Source organism: Apus apus, chromosome 2 (assembly GCF_020740795.1).
Source record: "Apus apus isolate bApuApu2 chromosome 2, bApuApu2.pri.cur, whole genome shotgun sequence".
NCBI lineage: Eukaryota > Metazoa > Chordata > Aves > Apodiformes > Apodidae > Apus > Apus apus.
Window position 1 is genome coordinate 93,977,729 of NC_067283.1, and position 18,390 is coordinate 93,996,118.

The following is an 18,390-nucleotide window of genomic DNA, read 5'->3' on the forward strand; positions in this document are numbered from 1 at the left end:
GTGTTGTGAGACAAAAGTGTAGTTTTGGTGTTCTCTTGCTGTGGAGCTCTGTATCAGTAACAATTTTAAATCTCAATGTGTTTCTGCAAAACCTTGATACATAGTGCTTCATGTCTCTTGCTGGACCCTGGTCAAGTTTTGATAGACTAATGTACCGACAGACGAAAGGTCCTTCTGTCAGAAGGCAGAACACGCCTGGTTTACTGATGCTGAGCAAATATAAACTGATTGCTCCCCCACTATACTTGTCACCTTCTTGTAGGCAGCTCTTAGATATTTTAACAAAAAAAAAGATGGTGTTTTAAAAAGAAGAAAAAGGGTATTGCTCTAACGCTTACCAATGTTGACTGGCATCTTATCTCCCATTGCAAAATTTGAAATAAAATTTGAAAATTGAAATAAAATTTGAAATTTGAAATAAGAATACTCTGAATTGAGGACATAAAATGTCTTACCCTTAATGTTAACTGCAATTAGTGCAGCAAGAATTTTTTCTGGGATATTTAGGCAACAGGTCAAATCCTTGCTTACTCAAAATTGATAGACTGAATTCTGTAATACTTAACAGTGATGCAAAGCTTGTTAGAAACTGGGTTTAGCTGGTGAAGCTTTTAAGCTTACTGAGTTGAGGAATGTTAAAGAACATTGGACGTGTGAAGTAGACATGGTTCTTATTCCTTTGCTGTGCACATCTTGTTTTCAGTTCTTGGACTAGTTTAAGTTGTGTAGCTGTGACGAAGACTGTTTTCAGTAACCACATCTGCAAGGTGATAATAGCTGTTTGACAGAAGTCAAAGCTACTGATTTTTTTCACTTTGTTTTCCAGACAGCAGAGAATTATTTTTATCTCTTAAAAGTCCAAAATAAGTAGAGAGTTTTATGTGCTGGAGGACAGTTACAGGCACAGTTCCACAGGGGGATGACTTATTTCCAGTTGCACAAGGTTTTTTTCATTTTGGTTTGTAGCTGAGGTGTATGTTAGCTGCTCAGCTTCAGCAGTTTGGTCATGGCAACTGCCTCTAAATAATATTTTTCACAGGACTTGTCTCTGTTCTCTTTTAAAAAGTGTAAGATGGGCAGCAAATCTGATTTGTGAGAAGAAAGGGCATTCTTGTAATAAAGTACTAGATTTTACATCTCTCAGTACTGTGCCAGATATGCTGATGGACCCTCATTTGGTTGCCTTCCTGCTGTGGGCCGGTTCAGGTCACCTCAAATGTACCCTCTGACTAAGGAGTCAATGAAAAGTAACAGGACACACATTCAGCCCATCCTTTCAGTGCCTTCCCCTCACTGTTGACTGAATTAAGCTTCTCTGTCTCCAGAGGACAAATTGGTTCGTTGAAGTTCAGAATCTCTCTCTTCCCTTGAGAGCAAGAGGGAGAAGGGGAAGCAGAGTGGATGTAGTTAGCTGAAATTAGCCACCTCAAAGAATGAAACAGCTCTGGAAAGGAGGTAGGCTGCTCGTATTTTGGGATTTAATGGGATTTAAATACAAACAAGATTGAGATTCTAGATATGTTTCCTGGGGAGGAATGAACAGGAGGGCATAATACAAAAACATGAAGAAAGTTCTTGTGGAAATCTACTTGGATGCTTTGTGTCTATTATTTGGTTTTAGTCTTGTTTTCCTAAGAATCCAGAGTGCGTCTGGTTACCTTTTTTTCTCCAGTCCTTCCTCATAAAAACTTAAAGCTTTTTTGCTGAACTCAACCACATCTGAAAGAGGGAAGAGCATTCAAAGCTCTTAAGTACTTACAATCTTTGATTAAGGTGATTGCTGAATATTGGAGTTGCACAAAACCAATTTCTGCACAGTAGCGAAGGTTGCTGTAAGAACTCAGGGCAGATGAGTTGTGCTTGGTGTGCCATGAGCTACTTGCTGCTTATGTGTAAGTTTGCCCATCAGTGTGTAGCTGGGAAATAGCTGCACATTCTGTTGCAACTTCCTGTGTTCAAGTGATGAACCAAACTGGAAGAGGGACAGGGGGACACTTGAAATACTCTGGTGGGATGTAGTGAAGAACCAGATTATTGCCTTCAGAGTGATTAAAGATATGTGGTGTAGGACACACATTTGTGGGAAACTGGGCTTTATTGCTTCAGCTTGGCTTTCTTCATTGCTGCTCTTCTAATTTTACTGTAAAACCTCTTTCATTTCTTCTTTTTTTTTTTTTTTTTCCTTTTACATTTATGAGTCCCATGAATAAATAGCTGACCAGTTACAAAGGTGAAAATAGCTAGTGCTCTTATGCTACATGAACGCAAATCCATGTAACTTTGTTGTGTGAATCTCAGTGCAGCCTAAGCCTAGAAGGCAGCTGGGTGCACGTGTAGATGTGAGTGAAGAACTCTCTCAAAGGGAATGCTGACACTGGTTGACCAGAGAGGTGATTGTCTGAATTTTGAAACTTAAAATTTTGTGTTAATTCAAAAACTAAACAGCTCAATTTTATAACAACAGTTTTATGGTCTTCATCTTTTGCACAGGGTTCTCTAAAATTGAAGCAATTACAGTTATATTTTCAGCACTGTAATTGAGATAAGTCATAGTGAGTTTAAAGAAAAATAGGGGAAGATGAATTTTATTAAAATTCTCATGTGTATTAGCTGAGATTTGGCAAACTTTTTAGATTCTCATGTTCTTATTATGCTCTTAAACTGGGTTTCCTAGTTGTTCGTAAGAAGTGCACTAAATTGGTATAGCTGATCAGGTCTAGTCTTTCCTAACCCTAGATTTTGGTTGTGATTTTTTTAAAGATCATTACATATGAGAAATACAGTAGCTGCAATCTGTTCTCTCCCAAGTGTCTGGGTTTTGGTTTGTTGTTTTTATTAGTTTATTCTTGTTTGAAGATGTGGAACGACTGGTTCAGATGTGCACACATATAAATGTGAAAAATACCATGTTTAGTGCGTTTAGTTATTTGTAGGATTTAGGGTTTATTTTGTTTTTTTAAAAAATAAAATTCTTAATTTATTTTCCTAATTAATTCTTAATCCGCTTAATTTTTAGCGGATATAGCTCAGAGATACAGGATAAGCAAATACCCAACCCTGAAACTCTTCCGGAATGGCATGATGATGAAGAGGGAATACAGGGGCCAGAGATCTGTGACAGCAATAGCGGATTATATCAGGCAGCAGAAGAGTAACCCTATTCGGGAGGTCCAAGACTTGGAAGAAATGGCTTCTCTTGATGTAAGTCTTTCACTTTTATTCCTTCTAAATATGTTATTTTATTATTATTTTTTTTACTGTTGAACTGGGGAAACGATGTATTTGAAGTACATATTTTTCCATTCAGAAATGTTGCGACTGCTTTTTTTAAACTGAGTGGAGAACTGGATCATTTCCAGTATTATGAATTATTCCAATATAATCACTTCCAGCTGCACTGATTTTGTTACAATAAGTCTGCTATCAAATTACTTATTTTACCTTTAATAATTTGAAAAGATTCATATGTTGTATTTGACAAGGTACTTGTAATCTTCCCCACTGAATGCTTCTCAAGACTGAAAAGGCAGAAAAGAAATAACTTCTGCACAGTTATTTGCTACTGAATGGCAGATCTGTATTTAATATCCATAAGGAGTAATGATAGCTTATGATAATTTGAAGTGAGTTATAATTTAACCTCTGTTTTCACAGCGCAGCAGAAGACACATTGTTGGATACTTTGAGCAAAAGGACTCTGACAATTACAGAACCTTTGAAAGAGTAGCGAATATTTTGCATGATGATTGTGTGTTCCTGTCTGCCTTTGGGTGAGTTTTAAAATGTGTTGATTGCTTGACTTCATTATTGAAATTACATTAATGAGTTATATATAATTTAATTCAATGGACTTCTTTAATACTTTGTGTGGCATAACTGAAGAAACTAGATCTTAATATATAAAAACACTAAGAGAAGGATAGGAGGGGGACAAAAACTCCTCCTAGCTTTAATGTTTACTGTGAAATTCAACTTTGTTTTTTGCCTTTTTTCTTTTTTTTCACTCCTTGTCAATATAGTTTAAATGTAACTGAGGCAGTTTTAGAAGGGTGCACTAAATAGCTGTGCAGCAACCTGCTTCTTTAGAGGGAGAGAGGAACAAGTAGGGAAGAGCTTGAAAACTTTTTGGCAAGTGTTACCAGCTTTTCAGACTGAGTAACTTTTTTTTTCCCCCAACCTCTTAATTTTTTTTCTTTAAAATATTACAACTTTTGTAGGGTTTTTTCTTTCTTTTTGTAGGTTTCTTTTCCTTCCTTTTTTTTTTTTTTCTATAAAAAATAATTCAGTAGTTGCTTGTTCATTTCTTCTAAATGTTGGGGAAGACCGCATTTAAAAATGCCCAATTTCTGTGCTTCGTTCATTTTCATGGGAGTTGTGTTATTACAAATGGTAATGGTTTTAGAAAAGTAGTTGTACTGATGAGCTACATAGTGTGAGTCTAGAAGAACAAACTACAACAATTGAAATTTCTCCTTGTAGTTCAGATTTACAGCAATATTTAAAAATATTAAAAGATCTTCACTGGAGGAAGAAAAATAAATTAGGAGTGATTGATTCTCTTTTGAAGTAGCATAATAGAATGCAATTACAGATTCTTTCTACAGTGTTTAATGTGCCAACACCAACCAATTTAAGGTGTCTGGGCATTAATTTGAGTGCAGTGGTTTTGCAGTCTGCCCTCAGCTGCAAGATCAGGAATTTGCATAGGTTTTATTAGCTTTTATACAGTATACAGTTGCCATAAGATTTTTTTTTTAATTGGATGCAGTGAAGAGTAGTAAAGAAAATGAGAGGATGTGTCAAGGTAGAAGATGTTTCCTGTGTTTGAAAAAAATGTGTTGTCGGTCACTGATGCCTCTTCCCATATGTTTCCAAGAAATAGTTTGGTGTTGGAGGGGAGAGTATTTGTGGAGTGCATGTGGCTTTCCTTTCCTTCAGTTACCAATTAGCTGTCCTATGACTATGTAGGCAGCCTTGGCTGTGAGAGGATAATCAGATCTTACAAGTCTGTGGTCTGTAGGTCTGTCAGTCTTAACCCCAAAGGGTGGCCATTTTCTCAAATGTTTTCTGATGAATGCATCCATGCTTGTTCTTGGGGCAGCCAGCCTCAATTATTATTAGAATTTTAAGTTACTTTTTGCACCCTTATATGGCTTTTCATTCTTTCCAGGAATGCCTTTTAAAAATCATTAGTAAGATAACAGTATTTTGAAGATTCTCTCTCCTATTGTTTGAGTCTGTTTGTCTTTGGTTTGCTGTTTGGCAGCTTTGTATAATGAGAAAGTCTCCCACCACCCAGTAGTTGTTGGATCCCATTCTTGAAGTTGTTGCTATGGGGTTTTTCTTTTTTCTTCTGTAGATATAACCAATAAACACACACAGTGGACTAGATTTAGTTTGGTTATTTGTAGCCTGCCCATGTAAACTACAGATTGCACAGCAGGCTTGTCGTTATTCTCTTCTCCAGACTCCCCTTCCCTTTCTAGCCTGGAGCTGCTAAGTGTTTTGAAGTGCAGCCTTCCGGACAGCAACCTTGGAAACAAAATGTTGGCATATCTCGAATGGCTGCAGCTCTCAAGCATCCTAAAAAATTAGATGTGAATAGTCTTCTGAAGGAGATACTTCCTATGTAACAGGTTTTTTATTCAGATTAAATATAGCAAAATGTTTCATAGGCACCTGACTCTGGTTAGTTGAACTCTTCTGTGCAACCCAGCAGCCTCTGGGAGGGATTTTTGGGTTTACTATGGACAGAGTTCAACAGATATATGGTAACATGAGCTGTAGCATTCAGGCTTCTAGTAAGCTCTAAAATAAACTCAAATCCATTTGATAGGAAAGAACTAATTATTTTGCTAACTTCTGCCAAGGCAGAACTGTTCCCTTTTATCCCAAAATTATTCTGGCTTTAGGTAGTTGTAAAAGCTTGTTTTTAAACTGTATTAATAGTACTAACTTGCAGATCATCTTGATGCTTAAAACTATCCTTAAATCAACTGATCCTCATACTTCTGTTAAGATCTGAGGTGACTGCAGAACATGATTAATGAGAGAAGACTTGGAAGGATACTGGTTAAGAGATATTAAAGGTAGAATTTTAGAAGTAGAGCTAGAGAGGGATAAATCTGAAATGTTTGTAGACATGGAATTGCATGGCCTTGTGCCACTGAGCCATAGCCTAGGCTGTAGGTAATTTATGGAAGAGCAAATATGAAGGAGGGTTGTGTGATTCCAAGAGCTTCACCTTCTATGTTGCTGCTTCAAGAAGAGAACAAAATGCAAACCAAAGTGTTCCCATTTTGGTAGTTGTTTTAAAAAGGTGTATCTTCAGGCATTTGGGATTTTCACATCATGCCCCCTCTTTATTTATCTGAAACAAATCACTCAACTGCAGCTACTAAAGTGGAAGAACATGGAATAGGACTTCTTGGGTTCCAGTGCAGGCTTACCCAGGAGCATGTATTTCATTATATATTATTGTCAGCTTACCAAGCATTGATTGGGCAGGTGGCTTCTAGGTCTTCACTTTCTTTGTAATCTGTAAAGGATTATTTGGGATGTGAGTGGTTACCTCAGTGATGGTTGTCACAAAAAAGTCTAATTTCACATTATCAAAGCAGTCATTGTGTCTGGAATACAAAAATGTGTTTTAAAATAGACATCTCTAATTTGGTGCAAATATTGATGGGTGTAACATGCTATGGAAGATGTATTTTGTATGTGGTAAGAAAAGGATAGTTGGATCAAGGTACTTTGACTCAAGCCTTATGATATCTTTTTTCTTGGCTTTCTAAATTGTTCAGACCCATGGAAGATTTACCTCATATTACAGTGAGATAAACTGAGGTATTTTTTACCTGTCTTTTTTCCCCTCCCTTTAAATACCTCGTAATCAGTCTTCACCAATGCTCATATTGAGTCCACCAAAAAGACACTATAATTGGAGAAACTGTAATGGTTAGCTAATGTTTGCCAGAGGCTGATGTGCTTTTCTTTTAGTCTGTGCTAAAAGGGAAAGAAAGGGTTAATTTTACTCTTTTGTGGTATATGCAACCATTTCTGTCTTGCCAACATGAGTTATGTTGGAACACCAAGGCATGGGAGAGAAAAAGAGAGGAGGCCTCCATCAGTGTCTGAAGGTGGTGAAAGGGTTTATTTCTGTAGATAGCTTTCTTGTGTTACATTTTTCTATCTCCTGTGTTGGATGCATAGCTGTCCCCATTTATTTGAACAAGAGGTGATAATTTTGGGAGTACCAACTAGCAGCTTTCAGGGCGCTCTGTTGTGACTGGGATGGAGGAACCACAGATATTCTAGAAGCAAGGGTGGAACTCACTAAGGTGTCGTACTAATCTGAACACCAAGGAGGAACCGCATGTGTTCTCCAGGTACACACACACTGTATCATCAGGGGTCAGAAACTGCATGCTGTGTCTTGTGCTCTTTAGATCTGTTTGGAGGGTAAAATGGATAGTGTAGGCCTGCTTGCCATCTGTTTTCTCATTGCCTGTGCCAGCAGAGCACCTCAAAGCCCTTCTTTGTCAAGGTAAATAAGATGTAAATTTCTAGTATAAACAGTGGAACGGGAGGAGTAAATGTAAACAACAATCCCCCTTTCTGTCCTTCCTTAAGAATAGGTATTTATTTTTTTATTATTACATTATTATAGTTATTGATTAACATTTTTCCCTGATGCTCTCTTACCCAAAATTGTACTGGCATTTATCAGTTGCCATTCAATGCCTTTAGTCCACTCTTCTCATCTCAGGGATGTATCTTGCTGACTCCCTCAGTGCCCTCTTACCTGGCCAGGTCAGGTTTCTGTGGAGTCACTTCACAGTTTGCTTTAAAGATCAAAGATTTGAATTCTCAGATTTTGAAGGGGGTCGGGGGGCAGGAAAAAGGTTAAAGGATAGAAAATGAAAATATGATTTTTGGTATCTCAGTTATTTTGTTTGTCTGTACCAAGACATGCTTACTGGTTGGTTTGTTGTAGGGCTATTTCAAAAGCAGAGAGATTTAGCGGAGACAATGTAATCTACAAGCCCCCAGGGGTAAGTGTAACTATGTATTTTATTCTGCTTCTTGTCGTTATATGTGGATAGGAACTAATGGATACGATATTCAGATCATTCAGCATGATACTGCATCTCAAATCCTTATTTTATTTCATTGTTAAATAGCATGACAAACAGGGTCATAAGAACTTGTATTTCTGAGTCAGTGAAAAAGATCTCAGTCTCATTTGTTGCCAGTTAACTGCACAGAACGTAAATCTGTCATTTTAAATGTCAGTGTCCAGAATTGTGTGATTTTTTTTTTTATTATTTTTTTTTTTTTTAGAAGCACAGTCAACTTATCATGTGTATAGATACTTCATGTAAAGAAGTCTTAAAAATCTGAAGTTCAACAGCTGGTGCACTTCACATTTTTCAAATCAAGTGACAATTGCTAAGTATTTCTTTGACTGTCACTTGCCTGTCTTGTGTGTCTTAGACCACAAGGGCTAAGAGCCATTCTCTTAATTTCAATTAGTAAAATTAACAGTATGTTAAAAAATTCTCATAAAAATTCAGTACAGAAGAAAGTTTCCAAGACTTACTTTTTAGAAACATAATACCTGAAAATCTGCTCCTTTCTCAAATTTAATGTATGAAAATAATTACTTACAAAAGAGAAGTGGATTTTAAAAAGACTTAAGGGGGAAGGAAGGGGCTTCAAACTTTTTTCTGCAAAACCAGAATGTATTAGGTTACCTAACTGATATGGCTTTTCTGAATTAAGGTGTGCTTAATCGTGGCCACAGCTTGCAAAGTCATGCTTCAATTCATATTAACTAAAATTGTAATTACATGAAAAGATGTCAGCACTGAATTCTGAGTCAAAACTACTAGCAAATAAAGGAAAACATTGTTTATTCAAATCCTTTTGGCAAAGCAAATGTAAAATACCTGTTTCAAGTACTGTAAAACACTAGCAGGGCTTTTTTGGTGAGGCTTTGTAACTACAAGTATCTGCATTTAGAGTATATCTAAATGCGGTTTTAGGTATGGAGATACTATTTCTATAGAAGATCTGTTTTCCTGATTTCTTATGTAACATAGTTATTGGAAATGTTGCATGCACAAGGGTTGATTATTGGTTTAAGATTGGCTTTCAATATTTATTTATATGGATATTGTTAGTTTGTCAGGTAGGTAATCTTTGTAGGTAGCACTGTCATTTTTGTCATTCTCAACTACTGTATTTTTCTTTTCAACAGGAAAATGCTCCAGATATGGTGTATTTAGGCTCACTAACCAATTTTGATTTGATTTATGCATGGACACAAGACAAATGTGTACCACTAGTTCGAGAAATCACATTTGAAAATGGGGAGGTACGAATTTTTCTGCCATTCTGCTTTTGGGGTTTCTTCATGTTTTAGCTTCATAAGCTCTTTCCTGTGCCTTTCTACATTAGGCTGTAATTAGTAAGAATAAATTTGGGGGTTTGCTTTAAAAAGCTCTTTCCTTCTACTTATCCTTATTTACTTGCAATGCTTTTCTGTTTTATTTTGCAACTTACTCTACTTTCTTCTATTTCCAACTCCATATTATAAATATTTTATTTAAATAACCAACAGGAAAAAATATCTTCAGAAGATCATCAAGTCTGTCGTATCTCAAAAGGAGTATTTGTACATAGCCACAGCATCTGCTAGAAACTCTGGTGAGGTTTGTAACAAATTGCAGCATGTTGTCCAGGCTAGATTAAAAACCAAAGGATCAGTCATATGACTCGTTCTCATTCTGCATACTTAATTTTTCATCTTGAATCTGCAGTGTATGTAACACTGCTGTTTTGGGCACACAGAACACATCAGGTTATGGGAACAATAGGGTCAAATGCACAAAATCGCTTCTAGTGAGCCCTGCTAGCTTGTATTGGAAAGTTCTGTTGGTTAAGCAAATTTTAGTTCTTCATTTGGAACTCAATATGTAAAAATGCCACAACATGTTTAGAAGTGTGTGGTAGATTTCAGTGTACTTTTCCCATGGCAAAATTGGATTCTGAGCCTTACAAGCCAAGGTTCATCATTGTCAGCTTGCACCGCATTGTGTTGTGGTTTTTCTGGTTGTTCTCTCAACCCTGGATTCCTGTTTGCTTAGGCAGGTTTTTACAATTCCAGTGGGACATTTTGCCTAGCAACATTTGTTTAAAAACCTCAGTGCTGCCAATAACCAAACAAATGTAAACATGCTAAAACTGAGATACTTCTGCCTGCTGAGATTGTACAGTATTTAAATTGATTCTTGATGCATACTGCACAATATTACAGGTAAAAATATTAAATGCTGTAACTGTTGTGTTTATGGTACTAGAATACTGTACAAATAAGGTAAAAACAAAAATGTCTACCACTGACTTTTAAAATCAAAACTGACCTCTGTAAACCCCTGGTAGGTTTTCCCCTATTTATTTTTCTTAGTGTTTTCATTATCTGGTAAGTGTCATGGGCAGGCTAGCTAAGAATATGCCTGATCTGAACAGGGTTCTTAACTGTGACTTTAGACAACACACAGTAATTGAACTCTGAAGCAAGGTCTTTTGCTTGAAAAGACTGTCCATTCCAGAGAGGGTGTCCCTATGCTTGATCAGAAAGGCTGTTGGAATTAGTAATATCATTCAGAAGAAATCACCATTTAACCTGTAATCGGTCTGCTTAGTTTTAAGTTGATTTAATACATTGAACCAGGCGGTCTAATGATGGTGCCAAACTAAGTTTTTGAAAGAGTTAAGAGTTTCTCAAAGTCATTCAAAAGTAATGTGGGAAGCTCAGATCTAATGAAAAGTCTTTTGATAGTCTCAGTGCCAAATGAAACAGTAGCTTTTGAGGGAGCAGTTCAAAGCAAATGAAATATCTGTTCCACTTGCCATGTTGTGATCAGTAAGACATGCTATGAAAGCTAGAATAGAAAAGCAAACAAAGGTAGGTACTTTCTAGAAGCCACTTAGGACCCAAATTAGCAAGTCTTTCAAGCCAGCTGTCCTAACAAGCTGTTTGGAGATGAATTCATCTTGTGAGTATCACTCACCACATATAAGGGTTTTAACTATGCAGGTACTGAAACTGCAGTTGTCCTTTTAGCTGCTTGCAAACAAGAGGGGAACTTAGAGCCAGAATACCAAGATTTCTTTGGGAGTTCTCCCTCTGGAAATGTACCTGCTGAATCAAGTGAGGGAATGGAGCCATCCATAATCATAGTGGTACAGAACAAGACTTTTCCCCCATCCTCTAATAGAAGAAGAGGCTGAAACTCAGCCAAAGTTGTGTGTATAGAAATAAGAATGAACAAATGCAATTGTAGTTGGTGTATGGATGGATTGGGAAGCTTGGGTTTTGTCAAGAGCATGGAAGTTACGAAGATCTTTGCAATCCGCTATTAAAAGACTAAGCTTCAACTTCCCTGGTAGACATGGTTGAAGGGAGAATGACAGCTATTTCGTGTGCTGTGTGTCACTGGCTGCCCACTGATCTGGAAAGCATTTCTTCTTCCAACTTGCTGCAAAGCAAAAATATCTGAGGAAGCTCTTCTATTTGGTGGCAGAATGAACAAGTGCTGTCCTTCTCAAAAAACATGTATTTTGTTCTGATGCGGGCTAGAATCGAAGAGATAGCAGCATTTGGTGCTTGTACACCAGTTGTGCAAATGAAAGATAGACAAGACTGTAGGCATTTGTTAGATGATAAATAAGTGGGTTTTTTCAGCCAGGCTTTAGCGAGTTGAGCTGATGTTCAAAGTTGCCTAAAAATCACTTTTGAGGCAAGGAAATGCTTGTTCTTTGTGCTTTGTATGGGTCTCAGAACTGGGCTATTTCTTTTGAACAAGTATTCCCATACATGTGTATCCCTTCCCAAAATGCTGATAATGAAATACTTTCATCCTTTATCAGCTGTATACTATACAGAGAAAGGAAACATGGTAAACTGTATCACTTAAGTATCTTAGATGAAGGGTCAGCAATTAACATCATGTTCTTTCAGCTGTTTTTAAAGGAGAGATCTCACTGAATTTGAAAATTGCTGGAGTCACTTACCTAAGTGCCCTCGAGAAATGGAAGAAATTAGATTTGTCCTTTGTTTTCTGTGCAGGAACTGACAGAAGAAGGCCTTCCTTTTCTCATACTTTTCCACATGAAAGATGACTTGGAGAGTTTAGAGAAATTCCAACAGGAGGTTGCACGACAGTTAATAAGTGAAAAAGGTATGTAGTAATTCCTGCTACTCATTGTTTTTACTGGTATTATTATTTTTTTTTCAGGTAAACTCAGTGTGGAAGCAGAGGCCAAACGGAATCCTGGCTTTAAAGCTCTTGAGTCTGAAGGGCTTTGTGTTTTTTGACAGTGGGCAATGATTCCTCTGGAAATGATTGAAACAGATACACAATTTAGTAGTAAATAACTATTTCATAAATCCTTCTTGTCTAAAAGACACTGAGACGGCATTAAATAAAACTTCAGTTTGTATTGTGACCAAAGAAACTTTAAGAAAAATCTGTTACTTTGATGATGTTAGTTATTTAAATGTATTTTTGTAATTTGCATGTTGTGTCTACTTTGTATCTCCACCTTTGTGATACTTAAAGTGTTTAGGATTTCAAGGTAACAATAAGAAAATCTTTAACCTGGAATTTTGTGTGCCCACAATTTCCAGGTACAATAAACTTCCTCCATGCTGACTGTGATAAATTCAGGCACCCACTCCTCCATATTCAGAAGACTCCAGCAGACTGCCCTGTTATTGCCATTGACAGCTTTAGGCACATGTATGTCTTCCCAGACTTCAGTGACTTGTCGTAAGTATTTTTCTTTGCACATTTTGATTTGAGAAGAACAAAGGAAAAGACATGCTCGTATTTTCATCAGTACTATGATAGGAGATGAATAAATCTAGGAGAGAAAAGACTGGCTATGCATGATTCGATGTCAGAGCCTTAAAGCAGTATCAGTCAGTGTGAAGCATAGATGAATGGATTGAGTTGGAAGGGGCCTTAAAGATCATTAGTTCCAACCCCCCTGCATGGGCAGGGACACCTCCCACTAGATCAGGTTGCCCCTGAAGTAATTGTTTAAACAGTTACTTTGCTTTATGCAAGAATAGAACCTCTCAATAAGTTTTTAGATGCTACTCTTATTTTAATTTGAAGTTTTGGTATTTTCCATTGTAGTTAGACATTTGGAGCCCGACCTGGTATTTTTCATGGTGATCTAGATACATCAATTAACTCTGAAAGGTTTAATATACTGCATAGAATGTTTAAGTACTGTGTTATGCAACGACACTGTAATATTGTAAAATGCACCATGTAAGAATTCCCAGCCTGCTGGTTTGGTTTTTCCCGCTGTGCAATTTCAGCCTTCCTGCATTACTCTAAACCTGGAAAGCTTGCAGAAAAATTGTTGGTTTTGTGGGTTTCCGAATTTTTCCAAGGGCAGCTTGGAAAGTGGCTGATCATTGGCATGTTATCGGGATAAAGTATGTGAGATAAAAGTATCAGGGTGCTTAGGCAAAATGTCACTTTGATAGTCCTCTTCACATTAGCCTCTCTCTTTATGTTGTACTGCCTTGGAAGCAGATGTTCTGTCTCCTGTGGTTAAGGAGTGAAGATGTGTGTTATCTTCAGGGGCTTTTCAGCATGAGATGAGCATTCTGTCTTTGTCTTCAGGTTCTGTTAAACCCCAGTCTCTGTCTCAAAGGAGGTACCTGCATGTACATTGCTTCTTAAGCCCTGATTATGTGCCTAGACTTTGAGACTTGAAGTTTTGCTCATTTCATTTTTGTCAAAGCCAAGATTCAAAGCTCAGACTTAGCATGCAATGTGAATGTAACCCCATGTCTAATGCTGCCATTCCAGCAGGCATTTTTCTCCCTGAAATGTTGACATCTGGAAGCAGGGTTCAAACCTAGCTTCTCCTCATAATTCTCCACAGGCTTATTTTTAAAATGTAGTTTCTGACGTACCTCAAATAGTACTTCTCAAATATCTAAAGCTATGTTTGTGGAAACTCTGATAGTGACTTTTTCCTCTCTGTGTTCCTGCTTCTTTGGAAGATCATGTTCACCACACATGCTTTAAAAAGATAGGGGGATATCTGCATTTTGAAATCACTCTTTATTGTGACTTTTGAAACAGCCCTAAAATAAATTAGTATCTCTTATAGGGGAATAGAGACGTTTAGACTTCCGTGTTTGTTTCTTACACCACCTCTGTCTTTGAAACACTATCAGAATAGTAAAAGCTGCTTGTTGTTTGGATACCAATTTTGCCAGTTACATACAAATGAAGATGAGAGAGAGATGTCAGGATTGTAGACAGTTGCTTAATGGTAAATAATTATTCAGCCTTACCCTAGCAAATTGAGCTGATATTTAGAAATATCTAACAAACAGTTTGAAAATGAGGGCTTGGAGCTCCTAGGGTTGATAATCTTTTTTGTGTGTGTGTAGTTTGGATTTTTGTTTTGATTTGGGTTTGGTTTGTTTTTAATAATAGGTAAAATCTTAGTTCTGAGACTTTCATCTGAATAAAAGGATTTCTGCCACTTTAGTACAGTTTCTGGACTCTGTTACAAACTGGCCCCAGACTGTCTCTGGTAATCTCAGTGCTGCCACCAACCAATGGGGTTTGGATATCCTACTTTGAGAACTGGCCCACTAAAAGATTTCCTCTCTCTTTAGAGAGTTGTCATTTTGGAGAACAGCCACTTCATAGGCAAATGAGACCACCACCAAATATTTTGTTCTCATACTTTGGCCACCTGGCCCTATTCATCCTAATGTTCCAGGTTGGAACTTCCCAGGCATGTTAACCAGATGAATTGTAGCTTTTCAAAGAGAACTGGCTGAGCTACAAGAGGCTGGAGGCACCAAATGCCCTTGCTGCATTAGGAGAGGTTGGAGGGAGGGGAATGTCTCAACAGGGCAGGGGCCCAAAGTAAAGCAAGGAGCAGTGATTCTGTTGTCCCTGTGACTGCACTGGAATGAATCCCCTTCTCTCCATCACTACTAATTCCTGATCTTAGCAGGGAAGGGAAGAGACCCCTCAAAGTACCCCTGCAATACTAATTAGTTACAGATGTTGCTGGAGCCCCTGGCTCTGCTATACTATGTTTCATTCGTAGAGTTTTCTGATGATCTGAAGTACCTGTCTGACCACATTTTGTCCCTCTTTCCTAAATGTAACAATTGGTATGATGAAGGACTCCGTACAAAACCTGTCTCCATTCGTTCATTACCTTTTGATAGTATGCACAGTTCTCACATTATATTTTTTGCCTCATCTTTAATACTTAGTAGATCAACTCTTCATTTTAAGCTTTTTAGTCTATCTGACATTTCACAAATTGGATACTGTAGTTTAGCATGTTTGCTGTGGGTGACAGTAGATGATCTCAGATTAGATTTACATTGATATCCTCTTAGTGCTTATCTCTAGTGTATATGCAGTTGCTCAGGCACTTGAGAGCCTTTCAAAGATGTTTTGTCAATACTGCTACCCAACTGTCATTTGTATCTGTAAACTGTGTGTTTGGAACCTGCTGTTCCCTCTTACATTATGGTTAGTGGGGAGCTGAAGTGAGTATACAATTAAGTTATTGGCTAGTACACCTCTGTGGGAGTTATTGAAAAGATGAAATACTTGCTGTGTTCTCAAGAGACAGCGGAAAGAAAAAGAAGCTGGTGGGATACCTTGACAAAACCATTTGGCTTCCTGTCCTGTATTAATCACCTGAAAGTGGACATAGTGTGCTAGATAAAGAGAAGGTGGCTACTCTAAACAGTGCACTTTAAATCTTCTGTGTTTGGACTTCACTTGTACTAAACATGTGGGTATTTCTATTGGATTTGTTCCAGAATTCCAGGTAAACTGAAGCAATTTGTACTAGACTTGCATTCTGGAAAACTGCATAGAGAGTTTCATCATGGCCCTGATCCAACTGACGTAGCACCTGGTCAGGTAAGGTTGCAACAAATAAATTTAATTTGGCCATTTAACCAAGATTTTACTCCTTGTTAGAGCTGTACTTTCTAATATGTCTGTACCTTTAACTTCAGTGTCCTAAAAGAGGAATCTCTTCATATAAGCAAAATGTTGCCACTTACGCTTGGCTTTTCTTTTAAATTCCTTTGGGAAAAGGCAGGGAGAGCATTAGGGGGGAAGTATGGTACCTGTTTGTCTTGATGAGGGAACAGTATAAGACTATATTATTTTCTCCACTGAAACAGATGATCTTGGGCTAGGTGACTGTTCTGAGCTCACAGAGCTGCTCTTATGTTCTTCTGTGATTTTGGTGCAAAAACCGATGACATGGCATAGATGCATTATTTCCCACATGACACACAATGAAAGGGTGCTTCTAAGGGGAAACATCAATTGATTGAATGTTTTCTGTATTTACTCATAGTCACCAATCCAAGCAGGTGGCAGATTATTACAGCATCAACAAAAGACCAGTAAGTGGTAAATAGGACTTACTCCTTCTATTAGTGCAGTTACCAAGCAGCATTAATAGTGTCAGTTTGGATTCCTCACTGTACTGCTCAAAGGTTGTCATGCTGTATAATTACATGCCTGGAAGTCACTCTGGGGATCTCTTCAGGAACACAACTACTAGATCCTTCTCCAGACAAAACTCAGGAGTCCCTCAGTGATTTTAGTTCAGTCCAACAGGCAGAATCACATAATCGTTAAGAGCTGGAAGGGACATTTGGAGATCACCTAGTCCAACTCCCCTGCTAAAGCAGGATCTCCTAGAGCACATTACTCAGGACTGCATCCAGGCAGGTTTTGAATGTCTCCAGAGAAGGGGACTCTACATCCCCTCTGGGCAGCCTGTTCCAGTGCTCTGTCACCCTCACTCTAAATAAGTTTTTCCTCATGTTCAGGTGGAACTTCCTGTGTTCCAGCTTGTGCCCATTGCCCTTTGTCCTGTCTCTGGGCACCACTGAAAAGAGTGTGGCCCCATCCTCCTTACACCTCCCTTTTTAGATATTTATAGACATTAATGTGGTCTTCTCTCAGTCTTCTCCCTTCAGGCTAAAGTGTCCCTCTCAGCCTTTCCTCCTAAGAGATGTGCCAGTCCCCCAGTCATCTTTGTTGCCTTCTGCTGAACTCTCTCCAATAGTTGCCTGTCTCTTGAACTGAGGAGCCCAGAATTGGACACAGTATTCCAGAAAAGAGACATTACCAGCCCCAACTCCCTCTGCTCAGCCCAGTCTTCTAAGTGTGTCTTGATTAGCCTTGTATCTTCTTGATACACCACTCAGCTCATATGCTTGGTGCCATGCTGAAAAGTGCAAATGTAACAACAGCCTGTCAGGCAACCTTCTCATTACCTCAGGGACTCTAAAGAAGTAACTGTTTTTAAACACTTTGTTATCTGATGCATTGTCTATGACTCAGAGAGCCCCACTGGTCCCAGAGGAGACCTGGTGCCCTTGACCTTGGGGTGCCTTGTGCCATCCCAGAACCCATGGGTGAAGGACAGAACCTCTTTATGGCTACAGGCTCATTTTCCTAGTCATCTGTGGGATGTGGTACGGGTGGCTCTGTGCTAAGCTGTGTGAGTGCAGCCTCCTGTTGCCCTGCTCAAAGTTAAAAGATTTAAGGCATGAAAGCCCTGGAGGACTTGCCTTGGGCCAGGAGAATGACTGCTTTTGAATGTTGCCTTGACTGGCCCTGAAAGCACAAGAGCTAAATTGTTGCAGCAGTAAGTCGTCATCTAACTGGTCACTCCTTGTGTTTCTCTGGAATTCATTGAGCAACCAGAATTTAGGTCAACAGGAGGAGACTCAGAAAATAGGGCTGGAGACTGAGGCACAGGCCAGGCAGTTGGTCAGCCGGGAGCTGGATAGGTGTGTGTGAGGAAGAGACACTGAGGCAATTGCAGTCCTGCTGCCCATCTGGGCACAGGCTCCTTGCCTAGAGCTGCAGGCTTGCTCTGGTCTCCATTCTGCCTTGGAAGATGCACACGAAACCTAGGAGATTTGGCTTCCTCACAGCTGCATGGCATCTTGCCGTCTTGTGGAAGAGGTGTATGCATGAGTGATGGCAATACTGGCCTTAACTACACTGGAGACTTAGGTCATGTGTGTCTCTTGATTTGCATATTTGGTTTGTTTTCTTCTTATTTTTCACTGAAAACAAATTACTAAATATTTTGTCAGCGATGTCATTTTTGCCCTGGGGTACCTCAGGAACAAACACACCTACTGGAATCCCTTCAAAGCAAGTAGTAGATGGACTCAAACAATTGGGATGCATTTGAAATACTTTTAAGTCACTTGTACAGAAATGTGTGTGGTGGCTGCTGTCTTTGAGATGTGACAAACAAAGGAGCAACATT

At 38.5% G+C, this 18,390-nt stretch overlaps 1 protein-coding gene across 2 annotated transcripts in view; it reads left to right on the top strand.

Annotated features, from left to right (window-relative positions):
* The window catches only part of ERP44 (endoplasmic reticulum protein 44), a 48,698-nt gene that overhangs the window by 29,498 nt on the left and 810 nt on the right, over positions 1-18,390 (top strand). For both annotated transcript variants that reach the window (XM_051611852.1, XM_051611854.1), the window contains exons 5-11: positions 3,017-3,201; positions 3,655-3,770; positions 7,997-8,054; positions 9,263-9,379; positions 12,137-12,248; positions 12,698-12,839; positions 15,899-16,001. In XM_051611852.1, the coding sequence (XP_051467812.1) occupies positions 3,017-3,201; positions 3,655-3,770; positions 7,997-8,054; positions 9,263-9,379; positions 12,137-12,248; positions 12,698-12,839; positions 15,899-16,001 (833 nt within the window). The remainder of the gene's footprint in view (positions 1-3,016; positions 3,202-3,654; positions 3,771-7,996; positions 8,055-9,262; positions 9,380-12,136; positions 12,249-12,697; positions 12,840-15,898; positions 16,002-18,390) is intronic.